The 18,396-nt window shown below is 39.0% G+C and overlaps 2 protein-coding genes across 6 annotated transcripts in view; one reads left to right on the top strand and one right to left on the bottom strand.

Moving 5' to 3' along the window:
- Positions 1 to 13,483, bottom strand: part of kidins220 (kinase D interacting substrate 220) — an 89,881-nt gene extending 76,398 nt beyond the window's left edge. Inside the window, exons 1-4 of one of the 4 annotated variants that reach the window (XM_022254440.2) lie at positions 13,379 to 13,483; positions 13,152 to 13,238; positions 4,427 to 4,496; positions 3,509 to 3,660 (exon numbers count right to left, since the gene is read on the bottom strand). The gene's annotated coding sequence lies outside the window, so the exon portion shown is untranslated. Of the gene's footprint in view, positions 1 to 1,310; positions 1,481 to 3,508; positions 3,661 to 4,426; positions 4,497 to 13,151 lie in introns of those variants that run through there. The other 3 variants (XM_022254442.2, XM_022254441.2, XM_087132811.1) reach the window with 3 other exon arrangements.
- A 131-nt stretch (positions 13,484 to 13,614) lies between these two features.
- Positions 13,615 to 17,882, top strand: LOC110989795 (regulatory factor X-associated protein-like). 2 transcript variants are annotated; one of them, XM_022254427.2, is made up of 4 exons: positions 13,615 to 13,808; positions 14,802 to 15,148; positions 15,702 to 15,809; positions 16,497 to 17,882. In XM_022254427.2, exons 2-4 carry the CDS (start codon positions 14,804 to 14,806, stop codon positions 16,629 to 16,631), a joined length of 588 nt encoding a protein of 195 aa, XP_022110119.2. In that variant the 5' UTR covers positions 13,615 to 13,808; positions 14,802 to 14,803; the 3' UTR covers positions 16,632 to 17,882. The 2 variants fall into 2 exon arrangements, with proteins under 2 accessions (XP_022110119.2, XP_022110118.2); XM_022254426.2 differs by having other exon boundaries at positions 15,702 to 15,830.
- The last annotated feature ends 514 nt before the right edge of the window (positions 17,883 to 18,396 follow it).

Here is an 18,396-nt window from a genome sequence, read left to right as displayed (position 1 = left end):
ATGTGTAAAGTCTGCACTCTTTAAAATTTATGTATGCCAAATTGAATAGAATTTAACATATGACTGTCTACCATTATGTCAAAGTTCCATCACACTTTAGTGCATAAAAGTGTGGTTGAATTCCGAAGGCCTGAGTGATGGTGTTTACATGTGGATGCATGCGGGCATTGGCAATACATAGTATGCATATGACTGGCCATGCTTGGTTTATATTAAAAAGTTCTAATTCCACTTGTCTTTTTCTTTTTCTAATCCAAAAGTGCATGTGAACCAGACCCAGGTATCACGTGGTCAAACTGCGTAACATATGTTTGGCTACACACCCACCTGTTTCAGTCAGAGTAATATTTTTCTGGCTAGATTTTCCAGGGTCCTACATGTACCTTACTTCAATATGGAAACAAAACTGGCTTCCAACAAACAGCATTAATAAAACACCTGTACACATCATGGAACACTTTTCAAGACACAGGCTATGTTTTGACAGAATAATAACTGTAACAAGAAAGGTTCCCAGAATACTGTTACAACATGTGACTGCCGATGTAAACGCACGGCAGTCCATGCAGGCACATGTATACTATGGCATTCATTGTGGGGTAAGTCCAACATTGAACAGTCTGTGCGCTACCGCTACATGTGTATGTGCATGAACGGTGGCGAAGGGGGCGCAATTGACTAACATTGGTGTAACACTCATCTGTTAATGTTTAGGCATCATTAGAGATGGTGGAGCTGAATTAACATGACTGGCCAAAATTTCATGCTGGTACATTTTTCCAATTTGTGCACGAGAAATTATAAAAAGTGAAATCAGCTGATCTGACATATTCCCTAAATCAGGCCTCAACTTAATTAAGCACTGGAATGGTGTAAAAATTCGAGTAAAAGCTAGGTGCACTTATAATGGTTTTGAATCCTCCACTTTTCAGTTTTGAAACTGACGGGAAGGCCCCACACTAAGGGTTGAAATAATGAAATTCAAAAAGCCAAAGTTACACATAGTTTTGCATAAAAAAATCCAATGGGCTAGTGAAAAAATAGGTTAACTTACCCAGTGGGCTGGTAAAAAACAAAAAAAAAAAAGCTTAAGGTCAACGCCCACTGAATAAGCCTAATCATTTCAGTATCAAAACATGTTCAATTGCAAATATACCATTAGCGGGGTTGTTCATTCGTCCACTGATTTGTCAAAAAATATGAAAAACAATCACAATGAAAATAAATCCACACAAAATAGGTACAAAAATACTACAGTAAGTACACTGCCAACTCACAGATCTTACCCTCTCCAATGGTCTTTCACTCACCTATGTACACCACCAGCTTTTACACAGTCGTTAAAAATCACTGCTGCTCTCTCTGAAAACATACAGTGACCATTTCGCCTTGGATGAACAACCTGGCACAAGGTTTTGACAGCCAGAGCTTCAGATATGAATGTCTTAGCATTTCTCAGGTCTGCCGAGTCTCAACACCCTGCGGGCACCTCAGCTCAACCAAAAAAAAATTTTAAAAACCAGCTATCAAGCTGATTAATTCACAGCTTTTTTGTATTTGGTTATGAGTGGTTGGAGTGAACAAGGCTTTTAATTTCAGCCATGCAGTGTCGAGAACCTTACAAAAATGGCAATTGGTTACGTTATCCAGGGGCCATTGAATAGCTTCCAGATTTTTCCTGAGAACATAATGTACAGCCAGATGCCAGCAAAATGCTTTTATCTGGCCGGCTCATAATTTATGCAAACTTCATTATGAATTTGCAGAGCCTCGAGGTCTTTAAACTGATGCGCAACATGTGATTAAATTTCAGCAGCAGCTCTGAAAAATACCAACAGCTAGGAAACTGTTCTGGTATACAGGTAGTTAATGCCTTTGTTTTATCAATACACATATAATTTACGATGCCAGGGATGCGTTCGATGTCGCAATATGTACTGTACAGCATTATTTATTGTTGATGTACATGTATGCACATACATGTACATGTATGTATGCAAAAGTACTGTGCTACTAAACGCTGCCTGGTTTCCACTGAAAACATTCTGCAAACTCTCCAGAGTATGTGATATTTTCTGTGCAATCTTTTCTATTCTTTAAACCGGAACAATCTTGATAAGACCTTCAGAGAGAAAACTCACATGCACGGCACTCACTCAGTCATGGAATTTACTGGCGTTACACAAGCTGGGGTGTACATGTGCACATGAATCCTCTCATTGTATCTTAATTACTCTTTTAATATCCTTCAGAATGTTGTAGAAACCTTTTTACAGATTTTCAGAGCCACTGTCTGCTCCATGCAGGAACAATATTCCGTTGGTAGGGAAGCAAAGCAGGTACATGTATGCACAGGTTGTAGACCTACATGTACATGTTTGGCGTGGGGTGCACAGAGCACAGTCAATCAGTTTCTATAGAAATATTCAGTCTTTGAATGTGCACCATGCCCTGATTTAAAAGTTTTCCCCAACCAGCTAGTCCGTTCTTTGCTGGTGAAACTGAAAGAATACTTCCAGTTAGTGCGTATAAGTCTACATGTAGTTGGGTTACACAGATATTCCTTGAAAGTTAAGCACAAAAAATTTGTCGATTGGTGTCCACAAAGTGACAGATTTTAAAGGCCTCAGGAATGTCCCTCAAAATTGCCTTGGGAATTTGAGTAAACAATTCATTGGAATTTCAGTTTTCAGTAAAGCCACCAATACAGTATCTTGAAAAAGAATTTTTTTTGACACCAAAGTGCCATTATATGTGTCTTATCCCCAGAGGGCACCATTCTTGATAATGCTCCATGTACTGGTACATGTATGTAGCAATTTCCCCATAGGGTGTAAATAAATATATGCTGATGCCATCATCTTTTTACTTTAAAGGATTACGCAAGCACAGTGACAGAAAGACATTACCTTTCCAAAACAAATAGCACTTAAATTTCATAAATTGTCACAAAACATACATGTACGTTATCATACGGCATTTGATCTCAGCTTATTTGTCATCCTCTTTTGTATCACAACGGAAATTGAAACAATTCAACCTTGCATTTCAAAAGCCTCAAAATGCTCATAATACATGTACAACTGCACACTTAACTTCTAAAAAATGTACAGAGCAGGAAAAAAGTTGCACCAATTCTTGGACCAGTGACAAAAAAAGTTCCTTGCGATATTTCTTCAGCAGAATATATCATAAGAGGGAACAAAAATGAAAGTGATATGAGTACAGTAAATGAGCCGTGCAGGGTATGTGCCCATACTGATTTGGGTCAGTGACACAGGCTGGCAATCCAATATGGCTTTGGCACAGAGTGACGACAATGTCGATAATGTAAGGGGAGGTAAATGATGATAGCTGCAACAACAGTGTTCATGGCCTCCACATGCTGTTGACCGTTTCATGATTGCAGCCGATGATAAATATACATGTATCCATGACAGCAATCACTTCAAGACATAGTGAACGAATGTTTTCTATTTAAAAAAATGACGTGCACAAATACACATACCTGATATCTTGCCTAATGAGCCTCTTGGGACTGAAGTCCAGTACATGTACGTGACTGATGTTCTCATCTAATAATCATAATTTGGCAGAGTGGGGACGCTATCACCTTCTGCAGAAACAGTGTGGTGGAAACCGATGCTGCGCTGATGTTGTCTATTAGTGCAAACAAAGCACATACCAGTAAACTTAATAATTGATACTGTTGCATGAGCAATGGTACTGGTACATGTATATGACCAAAATCATGACAGAGTGGGCGTATATTAACTGATAACTGTTGTTCTTCCAGGCTTGACAGCGATGAAAAGTGTTAGACAAGAAGAAGTCCCAGCTTTGTTCTCTCATATTGCTCTAACATTGCTCTCAAGTCTCCATGAGCACAAATACAGTAAATATTAAGAAATGAGCTCCCAGGTAAACTGGTAAAAAACAAGTCAAACTGAATGTACTTCAGCACCATTTCTACTTCGCCCCATTATCTGTCTCATTCACAGATGCTGGAGGTCTCAATTTATTTGTCTTGGTTTTTTTTAGGAGCATTAACCCATTCATCCTCATGCAGCTCTGAGAGGCTAGCAACATCAATCATGTTTGCAACAGCTGTCATGATTACTCAGAGAGTGCAAATGTTACATCTTCCAGTTTAAGATCTTGCTTGGAAAACTTCAAATAAATTCTCAGATGAACGATGGGAAATGACTTCAAACTTTTTCTCATTGAGCAATACACCACTCCTTCAAATGAGTTATCAATTTCTGTGTGGTCAACTCCTAGGTCTCATTTTTTGGTGCCTTTGATCAGGGTTGTCGAAGTTCTAAAATGTACACAAAGATTGCAGGTTTAAAACTGCATGTAACTTAAATAAACTGATAAACGACAACAATAAAACTAAGAAAAAGAAAAAGAAAAAATGGTTTACCTGTGAAAAGAAGTCCCCTACTTTCTACAACCTTGAGAAGTACTGCACAATGTTGAAGGAAATTGGTATACTGAAAAGAAACAAAGTTAAACAGTGTTAAGTACCTAAAACACTTAAGCTATTCCTTTTGGTCAAGAGCCAGTCACATGGCCTGTTTAACACTTGATTAACAACTGGATAGCTGTGTGCTACCTCATGCAGTACATGCCAGGGGCTCATCAATCTCCCAAAAGGAGATTATTTACATGTACATGTATGACTGCTCCCCAGAGGAACACACAGTACAGTACCATGACATACCTGTGGCTAGAGGGGTGTTTTTAAAAAATGAAGTAAAATCGTTGAAAAACTTGGTTTGAAGTTCCTTCTGACTCAAAAAGTAATCATGTGCAATACTGGTACATGTACAAGTATTTACTCCCTTAATAAAGAAACAGACCAGTAAAAACCACTGTTTTGACCGCTTCAAATTCAAATTGGCAAACCATAGATGTGGATATCCATCTGTCTCTCTTAACTCCTTCACCAAATCACCTCACAGAAGCTTATGTAAATTAAAAATCTGCCCTTTATGTTACTCATACGAAAACTAATCCAAAGACAGTCATTGAAACTGCGGTGGCACCTTGCTGGTAAAACCATTGACAAGCAATGCAAAAAAAAGCAATTCTCAAGCCAACCATATCTCCTTAACGTGTGCTTTCAGAGGAGGCTAGCACAAAATCAAGCATGCACTAAATTAATGAGCCATGCTGTAGGCATGTATAGTCATGGAAACTAAGTGGCAGTGAAGATGGAGGGTCTGACAGTTGCAGGCTATGGAAGCAAGGAAATTCTCACAGACATTTAATACACCTCAAGCTAATACTTCTACATTTTCTTTGCTCCATTTTGAATGTGAAATGTGTTTTCCTCAAGTCTTGTATAGAACCTCCCTGGCTTCTTAAACTTGTACAAACGGGTCGAAGTGAAGAATATAAAGAATACCGGTATGTAGAGAAAATAAGGAAAATAAAATGGAGAGAGTACATGTATCTTGTGCATGTACTCTTGTCCCTGTAGGCAAACGCAGTTACTGAGCTAAAGCTTTAGAAGGATCCATTTACATGTATGTAGAGTAAGGTTTCTCAAAATAAAGAGCTCTTATCAATGGAATGCTCCTTGATATATGTACATGCATTGAGCAACGACCCAACATCAATAATGTACTGTACAGGTACATCCTACTGATGAACATATGAAAGCCTCTCATGTGGAATTGGGAACATTAAATGTAACTTTTCTATTTTGGGTTTTTATTATTATTATTTTATATGCATGTACATTAAGGTTTTTATGTCAGCTTTTAATAGGTTAAACTCCAATCAGTGCACAGCACTGCTTTCCATGGAGGCCTTCAGATTTACAACTTGAGTTGAAGGCATACCAGGGTGCCTCAAGCAGCCAACAAATAACCCACATCTGCTCAAATCTGTACAGAGAAGACAGTTGAAGTGTAACAAATACCGTGTACATGTAGTACAACAAAAAAGTAGAGCCAAAGTGCTCTTTTGTGAGCAAAAAAGCTTCTCTAAGTTCTTGGCAATACTCAAAAAAGATGTCTCCTCTCCCAAACAAGTACTAGTACCAGTGCATGAATGGAACTTATACCTGTACACAGAAAGACACTTCAACTAGTTTCACAATGATGACAGCAACTTGAACGTCAATTGTACTGTACATGTACACCCAGTGGCCATGACGATACTAAACATTTGGCACATTCTGTTGAAAAGTAGTACATGTAGTGCATAGCGGTAGTCTGCATTGTACATGTACTTGTACAAGAACACTGAACAATCACAGGGAAAATGGAATTGTAATGAGTGGTCACATCTGCCTTTCCTACGCCGAGTTCCATTACCAATTCCATTACCACTACAAACGTATGCAGTGAAACCTCCGCTGCAGTAAACGTACCTCAACAACAAGCAACAAACAAGCAAAACACTCCACTTGTATTTGTTCACATGAGATACCTCTCAAAGGGTCCTTCACAACACTCTCCAAAAATAATTACACAAAACACCGTTATGGTGCAGTGATGTGTGGGACAAACACAAGCTTAAAGGGTTCGTGTTGAGCGCAAAGGCAACCTCAGGCATGCACATGTCTCCAATGAGAAGACAAGCACTTGATAAATGTCATCAATAGAATCTACCTTGTATGCTGATAAAGTGCAATTAATCACGTTCATTTATCATGCAAACATGTCTGTATGTCATTTCAACATTTGTGCAATTCAGTTTGGCAGGCATCAGTATTTTATACACTTTGACAGTGTATGCAATCGTATTTTAACACTTGTGCCCCACCTCACAACCACATGGACTTACGGTACCCTTAGGTTATAAATGAATTGACAGAATACAACATGCATACGTGTACAATACACATTTTACCTGCTTCATTAACTGTTAAAAGCAATACACGTATACGTAAACTTAACTGGCCTTGAAATTATAATGAAATTTAAGTGCTTTTGGTTGTAAAATATGTGCTACGCGTGCATACATGTACATGTGTCTCCTAAAATACTCTCAAGGGGATCTGTAGAGTTGATTGTTGTATACAGTGTACATGTACTACATGTCCATGTAAGTACATGTCCATGTTAGTAGATGTACATGTAAGTACATGTAATTTTACATGTGTACTAGTATTTGTCAAATGAAGGGACCAGGTCTAGTCATTGTTGTTCATCCTCATCTTTCGTTAATTTTCTTGATGGTGGGTTTCGTTTATTCTCTTATCTGGATATAACAAAATACATGTGTATTCCTTCATTCCTCCATCAGACAATTTTAAATGCATCATGTGCATGAATATTATATCTTTTCAAGTTTTCTTTACAGGTTTTCATAAACTTTGACTCACACAATGAGTCAGATGTGCTTTGATTTGAACTGTACAAATACAACTTTAGTTTTCAAAATCTGGCCCTTTCCCACATGTCTACAAGCATTGAAGTACGTGTGTGACTGTAAATTCCACTAACTGGTATAAGATATGTATCTAATTCAAATAAAATTAGTCTCTACTTTCGTCTGAAGCCAAGAAAAGCTCCCCAGATATGTACCATGCTCTCGAAATCCATTACTCATTTCCCAGATGCTTTCCTGTCATGTTCCCTGGCAGAATTCAAGAACATTCAAACAGATTGGCAATCCAGATTTTCCCAATTGCAAGGCTCAGCTCACTATTCACATTCATTGTTCAGCTTGTTGGTTTCTTTCTTTCTTGGGGAGGTTGTCGCAGGCAGCTTCAGGAAAGACCTTTTCCGCCTGTGGGAAACGGGAATCTGTAATATCACCAGACGGATTCAGACTACGTGTACCAGTATGTGCCAGCATTATCGCCTAGGAATACATGTACATGTACATCCAAGTCTGCAACCCCCCCCCAAAAAAAACAGACAAGGTCCTGAATTGTGCCCCATGTGGACAACTTTATGATTAGAGTTTACATACTATCCATTGGCAGCAATTGGCAAATTTATCATTTGTCAATCCTTGAATGTATTACACCAAAGTAATAGTCCGTACAATACTACATGTACATATACATGTTCAAAAAGAAAAGGGTGTAAACATTTCATAGTTACATGCACTTCTAGTACTAGTATTTTTCTTTATCTAGACATTTCTAAGAACAACTCAGACCCAACATCTTTTCTGAAACATGCATGCCAAATACAATTTGTTCTAGACATAGTTTGTTTCCCAATTTCCATCTGAACTAACAATTCTAACCAATCGAGCGTGTTTCTGCACCAATGCCCCAATCAATAAATTCATACATATACCCACAACGCAGGTGACCAACTGTCTATCCATGCCTTGACCTACAAAATGACTGATATTTCCAGCCTCAGCACTGCCAACAGTTCATTCGTTTGCAGGTTGTTCCCAGTAAGCTGGGCGACTTACACATAGCTCATTGCATGACTGAGATTAAGCCTTCAGCTGTTTCCACTCCACTCCGATTCGAAACTGTATCTCTTCCCTAAGCCAGGCTTAGTTTCCCAATGTGTACCATAAAACCAAAGACTCACAAGCACCGGTCCACTCAAAAATACAGGTACTGTACAGTTACTGGGACAAAAACTCAATGGAATGTTACCTTGACAGTGACTAATTTCATTGAGCTGCTTAAGCACAAAAAAACTTGCTTAAAAAAACAAAGGTTACCAGCTCAAAATTTATGTGATTGTCATGCTAACCAAAAGACAGGTGAATACCATGCCAAAACAATATACATGTACATCACATGGAATTTTGGCTCGTAACCTTATTTATCAAGTAAGGTTTTTTTCACGCTTAGGCAAATTTTGCGTTTAAGTAGCTCTATGAAATTGGCCCCTGGTTGTGTTACAGACAAGCTTCAAAGAAAAATGTAAGAGTGGAATAAATTTTGCTGCGGTATGCAGACACCCAATTTACTAAGGAGTGGTTGTTCAGAAATTCCCTCTGAATTATGTGCAATTTTATACACAAAACCCACATTTTGTAATTATGATAATGTTGAACACACTGCATTGAATTACTAATCATCCTATCAGAAAAGGAAAATTTACTTTAAAAAAATATTCCTATGAATCTACGGTTACAAACTACATGTACATTGAAGGGTTTTTCTATGCCGTGCTGTTTGATGGGTACATGTCTTTTTCTGCGCCTAATACTGATGGACATTCTTTCTTAATGTGTGTAAATTACGAGGTCATGCTTTAAAAATAGTGCAACTCAACAATGTTGCCTATTTTATTATCATTATTATTATTTGTGGTTTATTAACCAAACTCTCAAAGCCAAAAGCTAAGTTTCAGTTTGATTTACAATTATTACATTAAAACTATAAAAGTTACAATGAATTACATGTATGTCAAAACAGAACAGTACAAAAATACAGGTATACACATCAAATAAAAAGTTTATATAAAATTGATTGATAAAAACACCAACATTTCATCAAGCAGTTGAATGATTAAAATGACATACAAAACCAAAAGAACACTAGATACATGCGTACAAACCACCGTATCAACATACACACATGCAAAGTGTACACTACCCCCCCCGGGCAATGCAAACCGACCCCAAACCTCCCAAAACCAACCCTCACAAATATCTTCTTCATGACAACAAAGTACTACAGCTATCAGGATTTTCTCTACATGACTCTCTTAAATTTGGTTTGAGAACAGAACAGAGTTACCCGGTATGTCGAGTAAGTCACAAGTCAACACAAATCAGTTACGAGTCATTCAGTCCAAACTCAACTCACAAGCTTCATGTACATGTGTTTACATAAACTGAAGCAAAACATCTCTTTGACAGTGGTAATCTCGTTAGTTCTGGCCTGATCTGTGAACTGAATTGCTAATTAACTAAATTGTGGAATGACGTGATCAACTTGTGGAGCACTTGATTACAACTCCGAATCAGAGGCATTACAAACAGTATTTATCAGGTGTTTCTGAATAATTTGAGGCACAAAATTGTTTTGGTCCCCCCCCCCATTTTAAATTTCTATCTAACCTTTTATGACCTTCAGAGGCATGAGGCTTTATTTGGGGGATTTTTATATGCTTCTGGAAGGAAGAGAATTGGAGGGAAGAGAATTGGAGGGAAGAGAATTGAAGTGAAAATGTCCTCCCAAACCTGCTAGACGTAATTACCTGACTACATACTTGGGAATCATGTGAACACAGTCAGGAATTTTCTCAACTTTTATCACAATTTGCAAATTCTACTTCAGATCACTGACTTGTATTTTAATAGGCATGTTGAAGAAGCTCCTGCAATGATCAATGAACATAAGAACAAACTCACAAGACTGGAACACAGTTGAGTTTCTCATAATGTTTATGAAAAGAGGTTTAAGCATGGAGCTACATGTATGGTTTAACCATTAATGAGGGAATGCTCATGACATTGAACACAAACACACTCCAAGGAGAACTGCACAGGAGGTTTTCTGATACATAGTGATTTGTTTCCAATTTTTGATTAAATGACATTTTTTTTCTTTTTGGTTCCTTCACTCATGAATGTTACAGAGAAACTCAAATTGATTCTTCTTTTCTTGCACAGAACATTCCACGTACATGAGTGTCGTGATTCTGTCCACGTGGTGAACCTTTAATGTTTCATTGGCATTCCAACTTCACTGTTAATTTATGCGAGATTCCACCATGAGGATAATATTTGTCACATTTTTTCAAGCACTGTGGAGGGTATGCGGTATATGGTATGCTGACTTTCATGTTTAAGTGGGCCACTTCTGCAGCATTATCTTAATGTGAACCAGAAAATGTACATGTAAGAGGTCAATGTGACTAAAGATCCAACCTGACTATAATGGAGACACTGTTTATCAAGACAGTTTTTATTGAAGAATGTAATCAGATTAATTCTCAAAATAGTGGGAATATGGACTTTAGGGGGATGGAAGTGTTGAACATGTACATGTGCCTTTTTACTGACTACTTAATATTTAAGCACAAACAATTTTGCGATATTTCATTTTTGCTCCCAAGTTTTTTAAACACTTGTATTGCAGTTCCTGATAACAGTCCTCTACAATAGACACAGTCCACATTAGTTGACCCAGCATCGCTTAGATTCTACACATGGGCTTCTTGTTTGTCACATTTGTTGCCTGATTAGCTAATTGTGTTCCTTCCAAAGTCTACAAAAGATGGGGTTTATCTTTCTACCAAGCCATGTACATGTATGCAGTGTTATAATCAAAACACTTTTAAAAGCCTGTTCACATAATTTTTCTTTTCATGAATTTACTAAAACTTGAAAGGTTTGAGCAATTTTAGAGATACAGTACCAGTATATACATGTCATGCTTTAATCTTCAGTCACGGGGCAATTTTTGTCATAAAGGCAATGCTATCTTGAAACTGCTACACATGTACAGAATCACAATGAATCTTTCCTGAAGGACCTGACACATGCCTGGGGCCTCACAAAAGCCACTGCCCATTAACAAATTGTGTGAATTCTACAGAGTGAAAATGGAAAGATGCTGAACTGGTTCAAGTGCTGTTTCCATAGCATCAATGGGATGATAATCCAATCAATCAGGGGAAAAAATATGTCCACAATCTCTCCAGATAAGGTCTGTATTCCTTCTCTGTGCCTCTCCATGAATCGATGTATGATATAAAAATGAAAGACTCGAGTTGCTATAGTGTACAAGTACATGAATAACAGTGACATAAGCTGAAAGACTCCATGTACATGTATTTGCAGCAAAAATCAAACCATGCCTCATGAAGTGGCAATGTCCGATTTTTTTTTACTGTAGATCACAGTGTTTTTGTAGTATTGCTTTGGCAAAATAAGCATTTTAAAAATTCCTTTCTAGTTATAATATCGTATGTACATGTGTCTATCCACTTACATGTATACCAATCAAACCCATTTAGAATTTAACCAGTGATGTAACTAGTGTTAGATTTCGGGAGGGGAAGAACTTGGAAGAGTCTTCACGAAGACAAAGTGTGGTTTTGAAAATATACATGGTACATGTACACATTTTGCTTAAGAAATCACTTTTATATAAAACTTAAAGCGCTGCAGTATTCCGTTCTGTGTAACAAGTAAGCACTCATTTCTGGATACAAAACATACAAGACAATTTAAACACAAGCAATTGTTTTCCTTTTATAAACAGATGTTGTATAAACAGGTATTTGTACGATCTCCAATCATGGCAGCTTGCATGTAAGAGTGATTTTTGGCTAGCTAGACAGTCCTTGGGCATGCCCATGAAGCAAGTCAATGAGATATTTGCATTTAAGGCAAAAAATACCATTAAATGTACTGGGTAGCGTATAAATTATAATATGAACGTGCCATTTAATCAACTGAGTTAGCTAAAAATAATTTATAAATGGTCATCATTATGGAGTCATTGTACAAAGTCATGTCTATTCTGTTGCAATGGACATAATGGAGTCAGGCACTTTTTAGAAAGATGGAATGCAAAAGGAATAGGAGTTGCTGAGGCAAATACATTGTAAGTCCAAACAGCCTATGCAGCCATGAAGTCAGAATGCATTGAGAATGACGTACCGGTACATGTACATTAGGCAGTCAATTATGACTCGGTAGCTGGCTCTGAAGTGGAATACATGAAAGGTGGGGAATTCTTCACATTTCGCAAAAATGACCACAAATCTGAGTTTAGAGGGGCAGATACTTTACATCCCATCCACAAATCACCATTGATTTGGCAGACAGAATTTTGTATTGAACCATTCCGTTTTTCAAGATCAAGTATTATCGGCTACATGTAAATAACCCCTGCCCCATCATGTCCATATCTTTTTAACTTGTTTCCCTAGACAGGCCTACATGTACTGAATAACGTGAACCATGTTCTCTAACGTACATGACCGTATAGTCACCAGGTCCCTAATTTCGCTACCTATTGTCTCATTGGTTTTCACAGTTAGGCCTAGGCCTCGTGGCCGAATAAGGGACCTGGCCAGGGTATACCATCACACACAGTAGAAGAGTAATCTCAAGATCCCTTAAGTTTAAAATTAACCAGCAGAACCCCTTTTAATCTTGTTCGATAAATGAGCCTACATCACACTCAAAACCTACAATGGCCCGATGCAGAATTCTTGCCGCAACGTGCTCAATACTACTAGCAAACTTACAAGTTCCATTCAGATTCAATGTTCTGCGAGTAAGGACGTCTCCCCAGTACAAAATCAGCAGCGGGAGTAGTGTGAGTGGATGGTTACCTGACAACAAACAGAAGCGTCGAAGAGCTCAAACTTCAAGTAGGTTTTGTGACGATCATGAAATGCAAGGGACGACCACCCTCGGACATACAACTCAATAATATAATATAATATTATACAACTTTCTGTATTAATCTTACTAAGATCTGGCAAATATCTCAGTCATTCACGGGAGAAGAAGAGATGATTCCTCCCTCGGGTCAACGCATTTCCTTCGTGCCCTTCGAACTGCGTGCTGGTCTGGTGGTCCTAGTCTGTTCTAGACCTTCGGAGTAGTAGCGCTATTACTTTCGCTTAACGAACAGGGAGCCAATCAGTGCTTTGGACAGGTACCCAGGCGTCTTGTGAACTGTACGTGATATTGCAATTCTGCTGCAGAACTGCTATTTGCAAAACGTAAACAAAGTAGCCCTGTGTAGGGATTCCCATTGAATCCCGGCCCATTTAACAATTTTTAATGTTCCAGCACCGCTTAATTGCTGCGTTTTCCACAAAATTACAAACAACATAGTAACCTGTTTGCAGGGAACACGTTCTTCTTCTAGTGCTTGTATCCCTTTTATGCTGAGGGCAAGTATTTGTCACGTCACTGATTGTCTGGTGTAATCAGTAATGTTTTGTTTCGGCATAGCTGACATGGTGTTGTTACGCTCCAACTATAGCATCAGTCCCAACTCTAGTTGGGCCCGTCCCAACTAGAGTGCTACAGTTGGGCTGGTCCAACTACAGCAGAGAGGTCCTGTGTACATGGTGTGCCCAGCATGTGCCAAAGTCATATTGTTCACAAATGTCATGTCATCGGTCATACATGTAGGGCTAGATGAACAGATGAAGTGCCACATTTTAGATGAATTGTGTCACGTGTGAGACACACTGACTTGGATGATATTGAGACCTTTCCCACAGACATTGGTCAACAATAGTTGGGCCAGCCCAACTGCAGCACTACCGTTGGGACTGTCCCAACTATAGTTGGGACTTATGCTATAGTTGAGGCGTAACAGTGTCGTTCGTATTTTCTGAATGTCATTGTAATACTAACTTTTACGAAACCCTTGGAAGTTCAGTGCAGTCTTGACTCCTATGGATTTCATTCAAAGGCAAATCAACTGCGAATGCAGTACAATAAATTTGAGTACAATAAATTTGCACAAGATTTAAGAATGTGCTAAAAAGAAGCATTTTCGCTGCACTTGTGGTTACTTCCTGAACTGTAAGGTTTATATAAACCTTACAGTTCTTGAAGTAACTTGTGGTAGGAAAGAAGAGGAATTGCACATCTTGGGACATTTTTAAAATCATTTATTCTTGTAAATCAACGCAAATCATGGCATTCTTTCCATGTTAGCACTAAACAGTTGCAGTTGCATCGTTATCCGTGCCAAAAGACTATAATAATGTGTCTGTGACTTTACTTGGACTTATGCAGGCTTTCTTAACAATACCAGCTCTTTCATTTGCTTCACTGTATTTTTCACAAAGCTGGCAATCTATACTTTAAAAAAAATGAAAATATAATGGTACAAGAACGATTAACTGAGGAATCATTCACTTTTGCCATAGATATGTCTTGTTCAGTCTGTTCAAGCCAGGATGGTTCTACCACAAACACTCCAAGTGAGTTAGACAGTCAGCTGTCATCGGAGAGGGAGTGTGCTAGATCTCCCACATCAACGAAGCAGGACTCCATCTCAGATCAGCAGGCAGAATCCTCTTCTTCGCTGTCTTCCTCCTCCTCGTCACCCACGTGCTGCAAAGAAGAGAAAGTGGAGATGACCTGCACGGTCCAGGATTGCGGGAAGTCAGCCTACAAGTCGCGCCGGTACCAGCTGCTGCCATGGAAGTGCAAGTACCACCGGAATAAGACCTACAAAGAGACCTACAAGAGGCGGAAAGCCCAGGCAAACCAGGTGAGGCAATGGGCTGGGTCGGGTCAAGTTAGGTCAGATTTACTTGGATTACTCTTGGATGAGATCATGAGAAGGGATCTTCCTCATTTTCTTTCAATTTCTCCAGCCAAAACAAAATCTCAAGGCAAAGTACCTTAGCATAGATCCAGTGGCCATAACTGTCACAAGCAACGCTCCAATTTCTGTCATAATAGACTTCAACACATTGAAGCATCCAAGGGGCGAGGGCCCCCAAGAGGTTGAAGAGGTTGTCCATTTTTTTTTTTTTAACTTTCTAGAAAATGAAGATCCAAGATAAACCTACATCTTAAAACTACTAGTCCTGATACAGCCGTACACTGTACATCCTAGTCCCCTCTGGTGCATCGGTGGAAAGGGGAATATAGAATCATGAGGGTTTGGGGGGAGGGGAGTTGCATTCTGAGGCCACTCCCGCAACAAATCCAGGATGTGCCACTGTTTCATCTGGTTGACAACAAGCCAGTATTCACCCTCTCCTTCTTCTTTCCTTAGTGCTTATCATAAAATATAGTTCCTGTTCTTCCTTGTGCAGGATTTGTTTAATGTGGAAGGGAAGAGCACGGGTCTTGACATGCAAGGGGACAGGTTCGGAGCAACAACCAGACAAAGACAGGGGGAGCAGGTCTCCATGCTGGAACAGGTGCTGAATGAGAAAAAGATGGTCAGTAGATGAGCAGAACGATTCATATTTCTGCTGTAAATGTGAGATAATCAGGCATATAAGGCATGTTTGGACAAATGCTCTTCCCAAAAGTCCCAATTTATGCTAGTGCCAGCTTCTTTTTTATCAGGAGTTTTTTCCTCCAAAGTCCAAACCGAAGTGTCTCATCACGTTTGATTTCCTCTTAGGATCAAAACTTTTACCTGAAAGAAACCAGTTTAGACTTTATTCATGGGTCTGCCACATTGCAATTGAAAGCGACTTTAATTCTTCATTTTTGAATGTTGAGAGTAGAAAAAAAGCAAATTAGAACCTGTCTACTCTGATAAATTCAAATTTCTGATCAAATACATGTTTACGTAATTGTACCTAAGTGTTCTTAGCCAGATTTAGAAAAAGCATTAAAAGGGAGGCTTGGAATGCTTGGCGAGTTTTAAACTGTCTTGGGCTATCCTAATAGTTTACAATTTATAAAACAGATTCAGGGAATAAGATTGAAATTGGCTTCTATGTGAATGAGGTGTACTGAGGTATCAAGATAACTTCAACATTGAAGAACATCATAGTATAGTTGCATTCCTTTCAACCTTTTTTTTTCTAAAGGGGAATTTGCCATAGTTCTCACCATTTTTTTTCACTGTCTTTTTTCTCTTTTTTACCCTCCAGGCTTTGATGCAATCCCCCGTTGTCCTGGAATTCCTACAGAAACAGCAACAGAGGAAACACCACCAGCAGAAACACCAGCAGAAGAGCTGGGGGCTACAGCAAATCCGTGGCCGAGGCCAACCCTCGCACCGCTGACGGACACGCTCACTCATGTCAGTTGAGTGTTTTGAGTCAGGTCAGAAAACCTGTGCTGGAATGCGGCTGTCGCCTCCTCTGTGCCGTTGCACTTTGGGGGGGGAGTGTCAACCAGTGTGTTACAACAGATATTAGGTGTTGTGTAACAGTCCACCTACGGGGTCTTGGCCTTACAGATGTTTTACCTCGGAAGTGAAAAACCTCAAACAGGAAACAATGTTTCTGTTATCAAGGAAACGGTTCACTACCCATGCGAGTCACGGAGCATGTCATGTTGCATGCTTAAAGTATGTTCAGTTGAAGAAATTTTAGACATGGAATGTATGGTGTTGGACCGAATCAAATCTCAACTTTGATAAAAAACTGCAACTACAGTACGTGCAATAAGCAAATTGGACCAAATGCTTCACACATTGCTCTAGACTTCTACACCTAGGGTTAGCGTGTGGACTAGTGGGCCATTTAAGGTGAGGTTTTCAAATGCATCTCCGAACTTTAAAGCAGTGTAATTGCCGTCATCCAGGTTTCACTACATGTATGTTTTGAAGATGTGGTAAAACCTTTTTTTTGGGGGGGGGGGATATTTATCATCAAAGTGATGGGGGGGAATCAGTACCACCCCTTCATCCACAGCCCGTCATTAAAAGGAAATTAAAAAAACTACTGTGTTAATATCTTGGGCTTTCAATTAATATAATTTATGACAAAGATAAAACATACAAGTAGACTTCTATGTCCATAAATACTATGCTTACTCACTTGGTTTCAATAAGCCAAGCAGTTTTCAATGGTTTTTAGGCTTAGATTTCTTGTTGGAGCTCATAAGATGTATTTCATGAGTATTTCAGTACCTCAACTCTCATGATCAAGGGAGTTGATGGGTAACATATCTGGCAATTGAATTAATGGAAATTTGGAAATTGTACATCTTGACCAAATATTTGGACCAAAACTGTTCACTGTGAAGAATGCTGCAACACATGTTTGTGTGAATGAAAGGTGAACGTTATATTTCAGACTTATTCAGATTACATTTGTCAAGTTTCTACAGTTGTTTTGCAAGTTGTGATCAAGTGTTCGTCATTTAATCAAATAACTCTCTTTAAGATTTTGATTTTGAAACGGTTTTTGCCCTTATTAAATTTAATGTCGTCTGTATGACTGTCCATTATTTTGTTACTTGGTTTGATCCATTATCTTGTGAGAAATGAGCATTCAGAATATAACATCAACTGTATTTATCTCAAATAATTATGTGCTATTTGTATCTGTTTCCTTTGCTAAGCATCTTATTTTTATCGCCCCTATCTAAGCTTTTCTTTCGGGCCAGTTTTGTTCTTAGGACGGAGATCATCCCTAAGGTTGCAGGCCCGGAAGTAGGGCCAAAATTGCCTGTGTGGACCGAATCATTTTTCAGGCTATCAAATTCACTGCTGTTAAAGCATTTAGTGGCACTTAGACTGGGTGGTTTGTAGAGGAGGATGGAATGTACCAGCAGGACTGCCAGCTGGTATTTCTGAAAGTAGTGGACCAAACAGGGCCCTCCAAATCACTTCTGAGTAGAGTGTAGGCATCAATTTTCAAAATGGTGCTGAGCTGTATGATTATTTCGAAGGGTGATTATCTCTGGAGAGAAATATCTTCAAAACACACTGGTGGCAGAACTTGGGGGGGGGGGGCAGTGGCCCCCACTTTTTTCACTGGGGGCCCAAAGTCCCCACCCCTGTAAAAATTGTGCCACTGCTGCTGGGTTAAGCCACTGAAA

The sequence above is a fragment of the Acanthaster planci genome, linkage group LG02 (assembly GCF_054643075.1).
Source record: "Acanthaster planci isolate LZ-2023a linkage group LG02, COTS_SCS, whole genome shotgun sequence".
Taxonomy (NCBI): domain Eukaryota; kingdom Metazoa; phylum Echinodermata; class Asteroidea; order Valvatida; family Acanthasteridae; genus Acanthaster; species Acanthaster planci.
Note: the sequence above shows the minus strand (reverse complement) of the source record. Positions and strands in the feature narration are given on the sequence as shown.